Below are 16,315 nucleotides of genomic sequence, written 5' to 3' on the forward strand. Positions count from 1 at the left end.
TAAGTTTACTCAGCAGGACAAAAACAAATGGGGACATACATATTCTCGGCCTGATCTACTTTTGGTAGGTTTGGTTCAGAAAGGCAAAGCTTTGCCTTTCATCCTGTCCAAGCAAGTCAAGTTCGTATCTTTAAACTTGAATTCTGGAATTACACATGGAAATGACCATGAGAGTATTAAAAATGGTTGCCCTTCTGCTCCCCTCATTCATAAAACTTTTAACTTCTTTGTAAAGGAATAGAGTAGGTCTAGATAATTCCTGGATCTCTTCTAGCTCTACAATTTTTCCCTACTTGTAACATGGATGTTTTCTTTTTCTAGAAAAATGGGAGATAGATCCTGCTGAGCTGGCTTTTGTAAAGGAGATTGGAAGCGGTCAGTTTGGAGTGGTCCATTTAGGTGAATGGCGAGCGCACATCCGGGTAGCTATCAAGGCCATCAGTGAAGGCTCCATGTCGGAAGAGGACTTCATCGAGGAGGCCAAAGTGATGATGTGAGTATGAGCCATACCAGATAAGCAGCATGCGGCATTCTGATGTCATGGAAAGAACATGGGTTTTGGAGCAATCACACTTCGATTTATGTCACAACTCTACCCAAGCTAGTGTGTGACCTGGGCAAATTATGTGACCCCTGTGTGATCTGGGTGAGTTTTTTCACCTTTCTAAGCCTCAATTTCTTCCCTCCTAAAATGGAGATAACAATACCTTTGTCACTGCCTCACTGTGTGAATTACATGAAGTAATCCATGAAAGTGACAAGAATGTATGTTCTCTACAGGATTCCTCTGTTCCTTCCTTCCTTCCTTTCTTTCCCTCCCTCTCTCCTTTCTTTCTTTCTTCCTTCTTTCTTTTTCTTCCTTTCCCTTTATTTCCCTTCCTCTCTCCCTCTTCTTTCTTTCTTGCTTTCTCTCTCTCCTTCCTTCCTTTATTCTCTCCTTCTGTTTTTTTTTTTTTTTTCTTTTCCTGGAAGCAAAAATGTTGATTTTGTTTAAATAGCCATATAAAGATAAAGTATTTGCTTTCAGAGAATTTAAGAATTCAGAGCCCTAAAAGAAGTGAATCTTGTGGTCTGTTGGCTCCTGTTCCTATGGGATCGATCATGTCTGTGATTTCCCAGATCAGCATTTTTGACTCCATTGAATATGTGGCCGTGGCTTATATCTGTAATCTGGGCTCGATCAGGACAAGCCAAATCAAATCCATCGACTTTCCTTAAGTCTTTATCCAACACTTACAGGAGAAGCAATGTGGTGAAAAATGAAAACCCCAGATGGCTTTATGTAGATTTTGTTATCCAAAGCAATTTAGTTCTGTTCTAAATGTACAGATGTCAGCTGATCAAACAAACAGACAAACCAACCAAAAAACCAAGAAGTGATTAACTGGACCCGTTCTCCTTTAACAGCAGAGCAGTGCTATTTCTTAGGGCTCTTAACCCTACCCCAGGTGTCCAATCAAAATATTCTTCTCATCTAGTTACAATAAAATGAATTTCAAGGGAAGTTATGATAAACAAAATTTTCCCATGATATCAGCTTCCCGAAGATGATTTTGTGCCCCTAGGTGACCCCAGGCACATATCTGTCTGGCCTCTATTCCCCAATGCCACCTGCATTGGACATGTAAGATGTTTTCCTATATATAGAGGAGGGACAAAACATTATATTGCTTTGTTGATTTGTGAGTATCATAAGAACAACTGTGACACATTTTAGTTCAGGGAAAGTTGAAGCCGTAGGAATGCCTATGAAACAAAAAAGAATTAGAGATGTCCAATGTCATGACAAGAGGATTCTTGAAAGTTTCAAGCCTTATTGGGCATTTGGGGTCAAGGTTTCTGGGGATGATATTTTGAGGATGGCAGAAGGTGTGTGGAGTGTGAGCAATATCAATGACTCCTAGAAGTTTACAGAGGCAGGAATGAAGCTAATGGCTCATTTTTAAATCAGTTCAGATGGGCATAATGTGTTCTTGGGTTTGAATACAGCATTTTCCCCCCTGAATTTTCTGAAAGTGAGAAAAAACAATTTCCTTCTGACATCCTGTTGCAAATCCATTCATCCTTTTTTTTTTTTAAAAGATTTTATTTATTTGACAGAACAAAATCAGAAGTAGGCAGAGAGGCAGGCAGAGAGAGAGGAGGAAGCAGGCTCCCTGTTGAGCAGAGAGCCGATGCAGGGCTGATCCCAGGGATCACGACCTGACCTGAAGGCAGAAGCTTAACCCACTGAGCCACCCAGGGGCCCCAGATCCACTCATCTGTACAAGCGTGCATAGCTGGCACACACTGAGCTCTATCTGCCAAGCATACACAGCGTGGTGTTACTGTATTACCTACTTTCTTGTGTGTCGTTTAAATGTCACCTCTTCCAGGAAGTCTTCCCTACTGTGTTTAACTGGCAGACCAACTCCCAAATGATTTCTGTTGTATCACTTGTGTTAATTCATCAACGTACTTATCCCTCTTTTGGTGATCTTGCTAAGCAAACTCAGTGCCATGTTTCCGTTTTCGGGTGTTTATCTGTGGGTATCAATGTGATGGTTTTCTTGTGGCAGATCAATATTCCATTTCAAGAGTGACTTTCCTGCCATTATTCTGTATACGTATAAATGGCATCCCTTAACTGAAAAATACACTTTATAAAGGAGAAAGATAAATCAGACAAAATATACATATACAAGATATCTATCTACAGGTTAAAATCATGTAGAGGTTCTCTGAATGCCTCTTTTCCACTACTTGGTAGTGGTCTTGTGTGCTAATCCTATGGTAATATGTCAACTAATCACTCCTCTACATTATTTTAGGGTAAATAATTTCCCTGAGTCGTTGACTTCATTTTGCCTCTATAAATGAAAAGAGGTAACGTTTCAAGTTACTTTTGACTAACAGAGAAGTTGGCTTATTATGCATCTTCTAAAAATTACAAACATTAACTTGAATATTGTTTTCCATGATGCCTACTTGGCTTAACAAGCCTTAAGGGACTGAATGCTATACTCCAGGAGAAACAATAAACTTTTGAAGTTTAGATCACTAAAAAGTTCTGTCTGTATTTTAATTAACAACATTCAAGGACATGTGTGTACGTGTGTGCGTTTGTGTGTGCATGTATGTGTCTGCTAAATACAGAGCAGGGTTTCAAGTTGGCAAGTGTTTTTAGTCTCCAACTTTATCTAAAATTTCATTTTCAATGTCTTTACTTTTTAGAAAAAAATTTTAAGGATTTTATTTATTTATACATGAGAGACAGAGAGAGGGGGAAGCAGAGGCAGAGGGAGAAGCAGGCTCCTTGATGCAGGGCTCAATCCCAGACCCCAGGATCATGACCTGAGCTCAGCCAGACACTTAACCGGCTGAGCCATCCAGGTGCCCTATTTTTTTTTTAGAATTTAATTTTCTTTCTTTCTTTTTTTAATACATCAATCACAGTTTCCTCCCTTCAATCTGTCTCAAATTTTCGTCTGAGCAGCTGTGGACAGGAAAGTTGAAACTCAAGGAACAGGAGCTCTGTTAAGACCCAAGCAAGGAGTGAGGAAGCCAAAGTCTTGCTCGCAGGAAGAGAAGCAGAAAAAAACAGAATACGGAACATGTGATATTCTGTACCTGCAGGGACTTGGGGAGTGCTGCTTGAACCCTTGACCCCACTTAGGCAGCACGTACAGTGGAAAGGAAACTGTTCTACTTTCTCTGTGGTTGGGTTCATTTTTCTCGAATCTTGATGTTGAAGATTACATACGTAGGGCTGGTAAATATCACCAGTTGAGTCTCCGCGCTTTAAAGGGCAAAAATGAGTCTGCTGACTGGGGTGTGCTTTTTCTTCAACAGGAAATTATCTCACCCCAGGCTGGTCCAGCTCTATGGAGTGTGCATACAGCAGAAGCCGCTGTACATCGTGACCGAGTTTATGGAGAACGGCTGCCTGCTGAAGTACGTCAGGGACAGAAGGGGAGCGCTTACCAAGGAGGGGCTGCTGAGCATGTGCCAGGATGTCTGCGAAGGGATGGAGTATCTGGAGAGGAACTGCTTCATCCACAGGGACTTAGTAAGTCGGACCTAAATCGGCCCGTTATTCTCTGCGTGACATTGAGAAGAATATGACTATTGAGGACGTTCACTATTTGGTTTAAAGATTTTATTTCTACTTATCAGAGAGAGAGAGAGAGCACGCACAAGCAAAGGGGGAGAGGCAGAGGGAGAGGGAGAGGCAGACTCCCTGCTGAGCAGGGAGCCCAATGTGGGGCTCGATCCTAGGACCCTGGGATCATGACCTGTACCAAAGGCAAATGATTAACCGACTGAGCCACCCAGGCGTCCCAATGACTTTCACTCTTTTAAATAAAACACTTTTTAAAAAAAAATATTTTATTTATTTGACAGAGAGAAATCACAACTAGGCAGAGAGGCAGGCAGAGAGAGGGGAGGAAGCAGGCTCCCTGCTGAGCAGAGAGCTGATTCGGGGCTCGATCCCAGGACCCTGGGATCATGACCTGAGCCACCCAGGCACCCCTTAAATAAAACACTTTTGGCTTAGTTTCTAAATGCTTTCCTATTCATGTAATTCTCTGGGAAATGGAGCTTTATTTTTATGGCCCCTTGATGCTGTGGCCGAGGGAGGCGCTGTTCTAAATATGCTTTCAACTGATTAACTATCGTGCTTATCAACTAGCCAAAACTAATTTACTTTTCTTTCCTTTCACCTTCCCTCTCTTCTTCCATTACTTCCACTTTTCTTCCTTTCAACCAATAATCAAATACGTGTTGAGGGTCCATATTGGCCAAGTGCTCTGCGGGGCATATGGCAGTGCAGATCAGGCTCTAGGGGTTGCCCCCTGCCCCCCAGGTGGGGGTGGTTTGCTTGTAACAGTATCACAGCTGCATTGCTGACATCACGGAGGAGGTCTAGAAATGTAAATCCTTCTGTGCTGGAATGCTCTGAACATTACAACCTAATTAAAAAAAAAAAAATTAAAGCTTGTCTTGCCCCCAGTGCCCCGTTGAGTTCAAGGGGCAGCCAAGGTTCAGAACCACTGCTCTGAAGGTCGATGGCCAGGGTTGAAATTTGGCCTTTGTTTCTTACTAGCGGTGTGATGTTGGGCAAGCTAGTCAGCTAGGACCTGGTGTGAATTGCGCCTTCCTCCTGTGGGCTTGTTGGGAGGATTACATGAACTACTACATGTGAGCACTTATAGTCGCTCCTGGCTTTATAGAGGAATTCAACAATGCTATTCCATAGCTATAGCCTTTCCATACCCATTGGGACCACCACTCTGTATCCCTCAAGGCATGTTTCCCAGGCTCCAGCACGTAGTAGTTATTACACAAATTTTTGAAGGGATGAATACGGCATCAATTGCCCTGAGCCTACTTTTCTAGTCTCTGCGGCTCAGTCTTTCCCAGCCTGATTAGATTAGAATGTAGAGATTAGAATTCAAAACTTCGTTGGGTGATGGTCCTGGTCATTCTCTTTGCTCCAAGTGGCTTTTCTCAGATTCCCCCCATCCTTGGTTTCTTCCTCGGTTGCCTTCTTCGTGTTCTGTTTTATCCATCTTTATAGCCTTTAAAGTCTGCCAGCTAAGCCTGAGTCTTTTCCCCGTCAAGGGCTTAGCTTGCGGCTTGGCTTGGAGATTGTTGCTAGTATTTGTCAAAATCTTCCAAACTGGCTCCTTCTGGCTTACCATTTTAAGTTCCTTGTTTTTGTTTTTAGACTAACTGAAGCACATATCAACTTAGAGGAGAAAAAAATCTATCAGACTATTGAATTACAAGATGCTCAATAACCAAATCAATGACTTTCTTTGATGAAACTCTCTGAAAATGAATTATTTTGGCCTCAAATCCGTGGTCTCTGCATTATTTAAAAACACATACTCCTTTTAATGCTGGGGTTCATCATTTAACGTCTCTTGATATAGTCTTCCTATTTATCAAAGATACTTGTTGAGAGGGATTAAAGGCTTTTAAAAGAAAAATATTAAAATTGCTTTTTACTTTTTGTTATTTCTTTGAAGAATCCTTAAAATCCATCATGAGGGCAGATATACTGAGTCATACGTAGTATCACGGGTATTACCCAGAAAACATGGCTGCTCATAGAGAAGTCATATGGGGCCCCAAATACAGTAAGGAAAAGACGAGTAGAAACTCTTTAAAGAAAGATGATATTCAAATGTGGGTTCTTTTCTTGTTTCCATAGGCAGCAAGGAATTGTCTGGTCAGTGCTGCAAGTATAGTAAAAATATCGGACTTCGGAATGACGAGGTACAATATAGAAACATATTTTTTGTTTACTCATAAGAGGGAATCTTACATCTTGTCTACTAACAAACTGAAGATGTCAATAGCATTTCTTTATTTTTTTTTCCCCTGGGGAAAATCTTGATGTGGTTGCTTGGCCTGTTGCCCTGCTTTGAATTTTAGGACATAACCCAATGTTAGCTGTAAGGTAAATGGGTGCTTTGAACTATTCTTCGGATCTTCTTTTCAGTTATGCAGGCACAACTTAAAATTTTTCAAAATGTCTCAAACTACTCGTCAGATGCATGAAGTTGAGGAAAATAGCTTTTGTGATATATGTGTATTTCTGAAAGATAAAAGAATACATTTGTTTAGCTCTGACTTTTCCATGCCATTGTTGTGCACGTCTATGATCAAGTGTAGTAGTTGACTTTAAGACTACGACTCAAGTGCGGAAAATCTTACCTCATTTTCTGAATCACAATGCCATCGATATTTTGAGCGCCCCTTCCTTCAGGTTGCCAAAAGTTCAATGCCTGTCAATTCAGGATATCTCTCTGACTCACTTTCGGGTCAAATTCAAATTCTGTATGTCTTCTTCTCTGAACGACTTCTTCTCTGTATGACTTCATGGGGCTATGTAGTGGAGAGGGCATGTCTGGTCCTTGTTGTTAGCCACTGACAACTGGTATCCTTGCAGCAAACATCCTCCTCTTTTGTCCTTGGCTGGACGTCTGCGTAGGCGGCTGCTGACTCATGCACAATTTCTACTGCAAGATGTTGTCATTCTGGCATTCTCCATGATTAGAACCCCCCTGGAGCTTTCCAAGGTCCTATTTGCTTAGATGCATCCACAGCTATTGGTTTTTGGGAATCTTTTTGCTTTTCTTGGGGCTTGACCTGGGGAAGAGGCACAGGTTCTGTTTTGCTCCTGGATCCTAGCAACCTTCTTTCCCTGCCATGTAAGTGGGGCAGTGTTTTTAGAGTGCAGGGGACAGGACCCTGCCTCAGTCACCCACTACCGTCTAATTCTCCTCTCCTTTCCCCTTGTTCTCTCCCACCTCCCAGCTCCAGAGGTTCATTTGCTAGAGGGGATGGATGGTGGTGGGTGGGGGGGGGAAGATATCACTCTTATTTATGAGTCTTTCTCCCCAACATTTTATTAACAGTTCAGTCCTCCTCCTTCTGTGGAAAGCTTAGACTTTTGAAACTCAAAAGCTATGAAAAATGGCTCTTTCTCTTTTGTTTTCTATTAGTCACACTTTTCCATAGTAGGATGACTTTTGGCTCAATGAAGCAGTTAAAGGTGGGGTGTGGTAGGGGACTGGGGAAAAAAAAGAGAGTGTGAGGAAGCGCTGACTAACTCAAAGCTACCATACTGCACACGCAGGGACTACAAGTTAGTCATCATTCTTCTCTCCAGATTCTTCTCCCCAAATTCCCTTACTTGGATGTTTCTACCTACAAGTCTCAAAAGAGAGAGAGTTCAATATTTTTGTAGTTTTTTAGAAGGAGGTGATAGTTATTACTGATTTCATATAGGGCCATTTTAATGCATTGGACATTTTTCACATCAAATGTATTACATTCAGTGTGCTTATTTCCCCTTTTCTCTGCCTCACAAAACACATATGCATGAAGAAAAAAGTTAGACATCCAACTTTGAACTTATTTTTTGCCATATATATATATTTTTAAAATTTCCTTTGTATAGCCCTGCTTGTTAGAGCACTCAGCATGTTCTTTTGCAGAATTAAGAATTTGTCATAACTAAAATAATCAGTGGGTTCCTGATTTCAATCGGTTTTGGATTGAAGAATTGTACTAGTTTTCTGAGACCCAAATAAACCCAGCTGAGGCTTGGTTTGGGGAGGAATCACTATCTAGGATACGTTCCCATTTTGGTAACAAGAAGAGAAACTTTTAGAGGTAAAAATATTTCTCTTTTAAAGATTATTTATTTGAGAGAGAGAGAGAGATTGAGTGGGTAGGGGGAAGGGGAGGGGAAGAGAGAATCCTCAAGCAGACTCCCTGCTGAGCAGGGAGCCCGACAGGGGACTCAATCCCAGGACCCTGAGATCATGACCTGAACCAAAATCAAGAATGGACTGCTTAACCTGTTAAACCACCCCTGGTTTCTTTTTTAGAACTTTTTAAAGTAGACTAATGGGGTTTGAATTAAGTAGCACAGAGGTAATTAGCACAATGTGCTTTGAATCTAATGACCATAGGTACGTTTTGGATGATGAATATATCAGTTCTTCTGGAGCCAAGTTCCCCATCAAGTGGTCCCCTCCTGAAGTTTTCCATTTCAACAAGTACAGCAGCAAATCTGATGTCTGGTCATTTGGTGAGTAAATCTGATATTTATTTGATGGAGATTGATTTAATAAAATGCCAATCTTTTTTAAGCTTCGATTTCTTCACAGGATGTGGCATTCTAGAAAGGTCTTCTTGTAACTATGCTTCTGTCTTAAGTGTTCTAAGTACATCCAGGCTGTCTTTGCAACCAATATCATTCACCTTCTTATATAAGTCCACCTTGCGGATCTTATCCTTTCCCAATGAGCATTTGCAGGAAAACCGTAACAGAGAGTCTGCTGATCTAGAAGACAAATGCAGCCGTCTTTTTTAACACCACAGAGAATTGCCAGGAAAATAGATCTAAGGTGTCACTGAATTTCGAGTGTAATTAATAAACTTCATTTCTAACTGCTAAGCAACACCACCGCATTTATTTCATTACCTTCTGAGTTTGTGGAATTTAGATGTTGGCCTCCTTGGGAACTGTCAGTTAGAATTTATATTGTGTAACGTTCTTCATTGAAAGAGAGATGTTGTAGACCCATGTCAAGTGGAGTCTGCTCTTTGAGTTGATTTTCAAAAAGTGGCAGTTTGCAATAAGCTATCTATTCTATTTTGCCCAGACCTCACTGGATAGCTTCTTGGCTTCAGAGAGACCTCTGCACCTTCAGAAGGCTGTGAATTTTATTGTCCACATAAAGTTAAACTTGTATCATTGATCTCATTAGTTCTCCACTGACTTTTGGTAGTTTTGGCAGGTGACATTTTACATTCTACGGGAGAGCAGTCAAGTTGTGAGATGAACGGACAACAACACAGGGTTGGTTCAAGTGGTTACAGAGCAATTAGAATTTCTGAGTTTTACATGACCACTTGTCTCTGTCACCCACGGGACAGTGAGCTGCTTGAGCCCATGGACAGGTTTCTGGAGTCTTCTGGCTCTAGCATCTGCCTGATCTTTAATCAATACATAATACATTTTCTTAGAATAAGTGACTAATTAAATGAAGTTCAAATGGGAGCCTTGAGGGAGTTTCACTAATCAACCAATCAACGATTATAGAACACAAGCCCCTGCTAGATATTCTGTTCTACCCAGCAGTCTCATCTCTCAGTGGGAAGAGGGAAACACGTGCCTTCTACTGGCTGGTAAACTCTTGGCCACACAATTCTGTCATTTTCTATGGAATGGCAGAGAGGCCTGTTGATTTCAGGATGTGAAGACAGGAACATACTTACGAATGAAAATGCTGGCAGCATTTTCTTTCACTTGGGAGGCAGTCAAGACCAATGGGAAAGAAAGGCATTGTTTCCACTTGGAATATTTTCAGGTTGTAGGCCTGTTTGAAAATGAAGGCACACATGGTTCAATTCCTAGATAGAACTGCTCTCATTCTGGGTGATTATAATTCAAAGGCTGAAAGAGGAAAATAAGGCCTTGTAGTTTGAAACAGTTGTTTCAGTTTCAAGTAACCTCTTGTTTACATGCATTTCGTGTGTAGGAGTTTTGATGTGGGAAGTGTTCACAGAAGGAAAAATGCCATTTGAGAATAAGTCAAATTTGCAAGTCGTGGAAGCCATTTCTCAAGGCTTCCGGCTGTACCGTCCTCAACTGGCCCCAATGTCCATCTATGAAGTCATGTACAGCTGTTGGCACGAGGTGAGTGCTCCCTACTCTCCAGAGACGGTTGGCAGCCCAAGCATCTGAGAACAGACCTGAGTGGGACAAACATGACCCCAGGACTCCACCAAGGGCAGGAAAAGGAGTCTGTTTCTTGATTAGAATCCCTAAGAGCCAGAAGGGCTATTTCTATCTGAAACTCCCACTATGGAATCATCAACCCATTTTGTTTTTAACCATGGTCATTCATCTGAGGAATTCAGAGCCTTTTTCAAATCTGCTTTGTCTGAAATTGGTTCTCCCTGAAACTCTTGATGTGACTAGAGCCTCAGCAGTGAGGTGTTTCACTCCCTTTGAGAACCGGTGGGTGGAAACTAAGGGCACAGTCACATTTGGCAAATGTCTACATGGAAAGAGAAGGATGTTTGTATTTACTTCATTCTGCTGTAAGTTGTCTTGCTTTTCCAAGGCTAACTCTAATGGGTTTCATCTCTTTTTCTGGCACTTCAGACTCCTGATAGATTAGGAAAAAAGCCAGAAAGTGTGCCCTGAACTAGTCATTGGGAAATTCTCTTGGGGTGGGGGATGGGGGGTGTCAGTCCAGATTTTCTTTCTCTCGAAATGCCAACACTTAAAAATGAAGCCAGGCATGTCCCGTCTTCTCTGGGCACAGACCCAACTCACATCTCCCCTTCATATCAGACTCCCCTGTGACTTCTGACAGCTTTCTCCTTCCAGCTGACAGTGTCCATGGAGAAAAAACCCACAGCGGGATGAGGAGTTTCCTCCCGGCTGAAAAGGAAATCACTTGATCCGCCATCCGCAAACACTGAAACACTCAGTATTTCACGAGCCATGTAGTTGTTCACATTTTAGAGAAGTATTAATTTTATAAAGATCCTCGATGTCTGGAAATATTTTACATCTAATGAACGGCTCTGCAAGGAAATCTTAAAAGACGGGCAAATGTTAAGTGAGCTCTTTTTTTTTTTAAAGATTTTATTTATTTATTTGTCTGAGAGAGAGAGACAGAGAGAGAAAGATCACAAGTAGGCAGAGAGGCAGGCAGAGGCAGAGGGAGAAGCAGGCTCCCTGCCGAGCACGGAGCCCGATGTGGGACTCGATCCCAGGATGCTGGGATCATGACCTGAGCCGAAGGCAGCCGCTTAACCAACTGAGCCACCCAGGCGTCCCAAGTGAGCTCTTAATAGCAAATGGCTGTCTTAAGAGCTTCTTAGCAATAACAGCGTGGATAGCTTAGAAAGATATATTGCCTACGGAACAATAGATATGTACAGGTGCATAAAATATAATGGTTATTAAGATTTCATTTATCTCTGGAGAGGAAACAGAAAAGGGAGTAAATCGGAGGCTGGCAGGAGGCTGGAGTAAATGATGTCAGTCTCAAATCATAGTCAGAGCATTGATTAAAACAATGGTTTTGGTTATGCTGATTTATTTGTTTGCAAAAGGTAATTTGCCTACAACTTTTTAAGGTAATCTAAATGCCCTAAGTGCTTAGGCACCTTTAAATTTTTTTATTTTTTCATTTATTTGATGGAGAGAGACACAGCGAGAGAGGGAACACAAGCAGGGGGGAGTGGGAGAGGGAGAAGCAGGCTTCCATTGAGCAGGGAAGCGAGGCTCGGATCCCTGGACCCTGGGATCATGAGCTGAGCCAAAGGCAGACACTTAATGACTGAGCCACCCAGATGCCCCAGGCAACTTTACATTTAAATGTGATTATATTATCCTTCACACACACACACACACACACACACACACACACACACACACACACTGTTTCATAGGCTCTACTACCTGCAGAATGTCAGCCTTCTCTAAAAACTCCAGAATTTTTTCCTGGAACCTCACGGAGAACCCGAATGTGTGCTTCCACAGCCTTCAGCTCTGTCCTTTCCACGGGGCCCCTCTGTTTAGGAAGCAGTAAGGGTGGTGTCTCCCCACACACTCTGCTGCCAGTGGTCTTCGAGAGAATGTGGCTACCGCAGGTGGTTCTATTTCCCACGGATTTTATTTTTTATTTATTTATTTATTTATTTATTTATTTTTTAAAGATTTTATTTATTTGACAGACAGAGACCACAAGTAGGCAGAGAGGCAGTCAGAAAGAGGAGGAAGCAGGCTCCCTGCTGAGCAGAGAGCCCGATGCGGGACTCGATCCCAGGACCCTGGGATCATGACCTGAGCCGAAGACAGAGGCCCCAACCCACTGAGCCACCCAGGCGTCCCTTTCCCATGGATTTTAAAGATGCCAACAGTGTCGTCGTTTCCTCCGCATGGAGCCAAAGCCAAACCACATCCCACGGTGAAATAGGAAAAATGTTCTAATCCTTGTGTCTGTGACCGGGGCTTCTGCTGACTGAGCCTTCAGATAGCACAGAGGGACCTGCAAAGTCCCTTATAAAAACATGCCTTTTGCTTTCTGACTGAAATCCTTCTTTCTCCAGGGGAGCAAGTCTAGAGAATGACTGGGCAGAGCCCGAGAGCCTGGAAGTCTGGGTGCCCATTCTCTCCCAGCTCTTCTGTGCCCCATGCCTAGCAAGTCATCCAAATAGATCTCTAGGGCAGTACCGTCCAATGGAACTTTCTGTGGCGATGGAACTGTGTTATGTCTGTGCTATCCAATATGGTGCTCATGCCTGGCTGTTGAAGAACTGAAAAGTGGCCAGTGTGACAGAGAACAGAACTTAAAGATGTATTTAATTTTAATGATTTAAACTGAAATGGCCTCAGGTGGCTCGTGTTTTTTTTTTTTTAAGATTTTTTTTATTTATTTACTTGACAGAGAGAGATCACAAGTAGACAGAGAGGCAGGCAGAGAGAGAGAGAGAGAAGCAGGCTCCCCGCTGAGCAGAGAGCCCGATGCGGGACTCGATCCCAGAACCCTGGGATCATGACCTGAGCCGAAGACAGAGGCCCCAACCCACTGAGCCACCCAGGCGCCCCAGGTGGCTCGTGTTTGCAGCTAAAGTTGTTTTGGCAGCGCTCTGTACTCTTAAAATTTCACTCATGCGTCACTCAACTACCAGGCATGCCCGGTGTGTCCGTCCAGATATCTTCCTCTTCCATCTGTGGAGAACTGGCCTGGATCCAGGTCCCTGCCAGCCTCTTTCAGAGGTGGTATCTGAGCGACTTTCAGGCTGAGCTGACCGTCTCTGTTTCTCTTTTCCAGAAACCTAAAGGCCGCCCTACATTTGCTGAGTTGCTGCAGGTTCTCACAGAGATTGCAGAAACCTGGTGACCTGAACGGAATGGCAATCCAGAGGATCATCTTGCAAAATTACCACAAAAGGAAATCCTGTGTGGGGTCACTGATGACGAACACCTTCCTTTAGAGTTGCTGACTCTTGAAAACAGTGCAGAGATCACCGGCTTTTCAAACTTTAAAATTTAAGAATATTCTGGCAGTCATTTTCCACATGGATGTTGGAGAGGGACTTCCAAACTCTCTTTTTTCGGTCCTATTTGTGTCCCAAATGTGAAGAAAGGAAAAATGCTCCATAACATTCTTCTTAGTGGCTGCTTCTTCTCATGAAAGTAGCCCTGAGAACCGCTAAGAGTATATGAAAACCTGACCCGTTACACGGCTGAGGAAATTTCTTTTCGGAAGAGGAGTGACATTCTTTAATTCAGTGACTTGCTAAAGTGAAGACATTCTGCTAACTCATGGAATAAAGAAGCCTTCTCTGCAGAATTTAATGCTTCTGAGCTATACAGATCTTTGTGGAAAATGCACCTTTACAGGCCACATGAATGTGAACATTCTTAAACTGTCTTTTATAATCTTCCTTATGTTATTTAACAAATTGGGTTTGCACATATATGATTATTTTAGAGACAGTTTCTTGTATTCCAGTTTTTGTTGTTTTTTTTTTTTTAATATAGGCATGGAATCCAACGTGGGGCTTGAACTCACGACCCCAAGATCAAGTTTTGACCTGAGTTGAAATCAAAAGTATGACACTTAATCAACTGAGCCCCCCAGGTGCCCCACGGTGTTCCAGTTTTAAACACTGTGAAGACAAAATTCTTTGAACAGGACCTGGTGACATTCCCATTTCCAGCAATACCCATTGTCAGGGTCAGTTCAGAACCTGAATTTCAGTGCTAAAATTTCATACTTTGTGTGAAATTGAACAGTTCTAAAGACTTTTTTTTAAATGTGCAATGTATCTGTTTTATTTTATTTTCCTCATAGTGTGAAAGAATGCTTATTGCACAGTTAGGTAAAGAAAAGTTATACGTTTTGAAGATTTCATATCTTTTTTAAGTTAAAGTCTTAAAAAAATTTTTTGAGTTTAGTTGACATACAGCGTGATATTAATTTCAGGCATGCAACATAGTAATCCAACATCTCTCTGTGTTCTGCTGTGCTCACAAGGGTAGCTACCATCTGTCACCATATAATGCTATTACAATATCATTGACTATATTCTCTACGCTGTGCTTTTTAGTCCCGTGATTTATTTATTCCGTAACCGGAAGTCTGTATCCCCCACTCCCCTTCATCCATTTGCCCATTCCCCTGTCCCCTTCCCTATGACAACCATCAATTCACTCTCTGTATTTATGGGTCTGATTTTGCAAGAAGCCTCGTTTTGTTGGAGAAATTACCTCCAGTATCTTTTTAGAAGATGACTTGTTTTTTTCCATAAGAACAAGAGGAGGCAAAACCAAGATATCCAATTGTTACCTCAAGCTCTGTTGTTTCCAAAGTCCAGGGCTTTGAGTTCAAGACAAAGTAAGCATAGTCATAATTAAATTTTAATTTCTCATGCATTGTTTGTAGAAGTGATTGGAAATTTATCTTTATCATTGTGAGTGCTTCAGAATTCCCCTTGGAAGAAGGGGGTGGCCAAAAAAAAGCACAAGTGTTCTCACCATAGGGGTTCACAATGGGAGCCTAGCCTTTGTACACCGCCCCTCCCTGTGCCGTGGTTCTGCATTATATTCTCATTAGAATCTAAGTGGCTGGCTGGTCGTAGTTGTGACTTTTAAGTCATATTTTTCCCATGGCAAAAATGATGCATCTGAATATGTGTGGTACTCAGTCAATGAGCCCTGAAATAATGAGCATCAGGCACGAGAACGTTCAACTCTGACAATTCAAGCGGTGCTCTTAGAAATATTGTATGAGACCCTGTGCTGTTTCTGAGATTATCATCCCACTCTTCCTCATGACTATGGGAGGTGAGACAGGGCTCCTACGACTGAGACCCGAGTTCAACTGAGATAGGCCAACGTTTCGTGCAAGAGGGCGTGAGACTATCCAACAGCAAAAGCCAAGGCCAGGTGGAAGGTTAACGTTATGACAAACAGAAAACCCGAACGTTGAAAAGTTAGGGTCGACTGCAGAGTAGCTGCCATCAGTGCCAGGCAGGGAGACAGAGTACAGATCAAGTACGAGTCCAGAGATAAGTCATTGCCGGAGGTCAGATGGCAGCCGCTGGCCCATCTGAGAGCTTATGTTGGGAGTGGTAGGCAAGCTCTCATCCTTGGTGATTTGACGCTTCTGGAAAGTTCGAGATGCCAAGAAACAGGAGTAACTGGAGCTATCGTGTCTGTAACTGAGGATCCAGATAATGTGTGGATTTGGAATGTCTTTTTTTTTTTTTAAAGATTTTTTTTTTACTTGAGAGAGAGCGAGCATGAGCAGGGGAGAGGGAGAGAGAAAGGGAGAAGCAGACTCTGCTGAACAGGGAGCCTAATGTGAGTCTTGATCCCAAGACTCTTGAAAAATTTCTTAAAAAAAGGAAAAGAAAAGAAAAAATTTCCTTAAAGGAGTAGTGACACAACGTCTCCTTGGAAGGGAACTTTGTGTTGCAACCAATCTTAGTGTTCGTTATTGATAGGAGTTTTCTGTGGATAGCCTACACAGTTTGGGGTGAGACAATGCAATAAACAGCCCTGGATAAGAAACGAAGAGGGGATTTAGGGGTTGGTTATGAGGGAGAGCCATTAAAAAGAGAAGACGGGGGTCAAAGGAGAGAGGGGAAGTCCAGGAAAACAGAAGGAATTTGGAGGTCAGGAATAGAATATGTTCGGTGTAAATACCCACTTGGCAAGAATAACCAAAGGATTTTTTTTTCTTAGTAAACTTCTTATTGAAGTACAGTGCATGGTCCC

General features: G+C 42.3%; 1 protein-coding gene across 2 annotated transcripts in view; it reads left to right on the forward strand.

Moving 5' to 3' along the window:
• Nucleotides 1-14,919, forward strand: part of TXK (TXK tyrosine kinase) — a 62,930-nt gene extending 48,011 nt beyond the window's left edge. For both annotated transcript variants that reach the window (XM_045985830.1, XM_045985841.1), the window contains 6 exons: nt 322-493; nt 3,832-4,048; nt 6,200-6,264; nt 8,472-8,590; nt 10,047-10,204; nt 13,362-14,919. In XM_045985830.1, coding sequence (XP_045841786.1) covers nt 322-493; nt 3,832-4,048; nt 6,200-6,264; nt 8,472-8,590; nt 10,047-10,204; nt 13,362-13,430 — 800 coding nt within the window. In that variant the 3' untranslated portion in view covers nt 13,431-14,919. The remainder of the gene's footprint in view (nt 1-321; nt 494-3,831; nt 4,049-6,199; nt 6,265-8,471; nt 8,591-10,046; nt 10,205-13,361) is intronic.
• Nucleotides 14,920-16,315: the final 1,396 nt, after the last annotated feature.

Source organism: Meles meles, chromosome 2 (assembly GCF_922984935.1).
Source record: "Meles meles chromosome 2, mMelMel3.1 paternal haplotype, whole genome shotgun sequence".
Lineage (NCBI taxonomy): Eukaryota > Metazoa > Chordata > Mammalia > Carnivora > Mustelidae > Meles > Meles meles.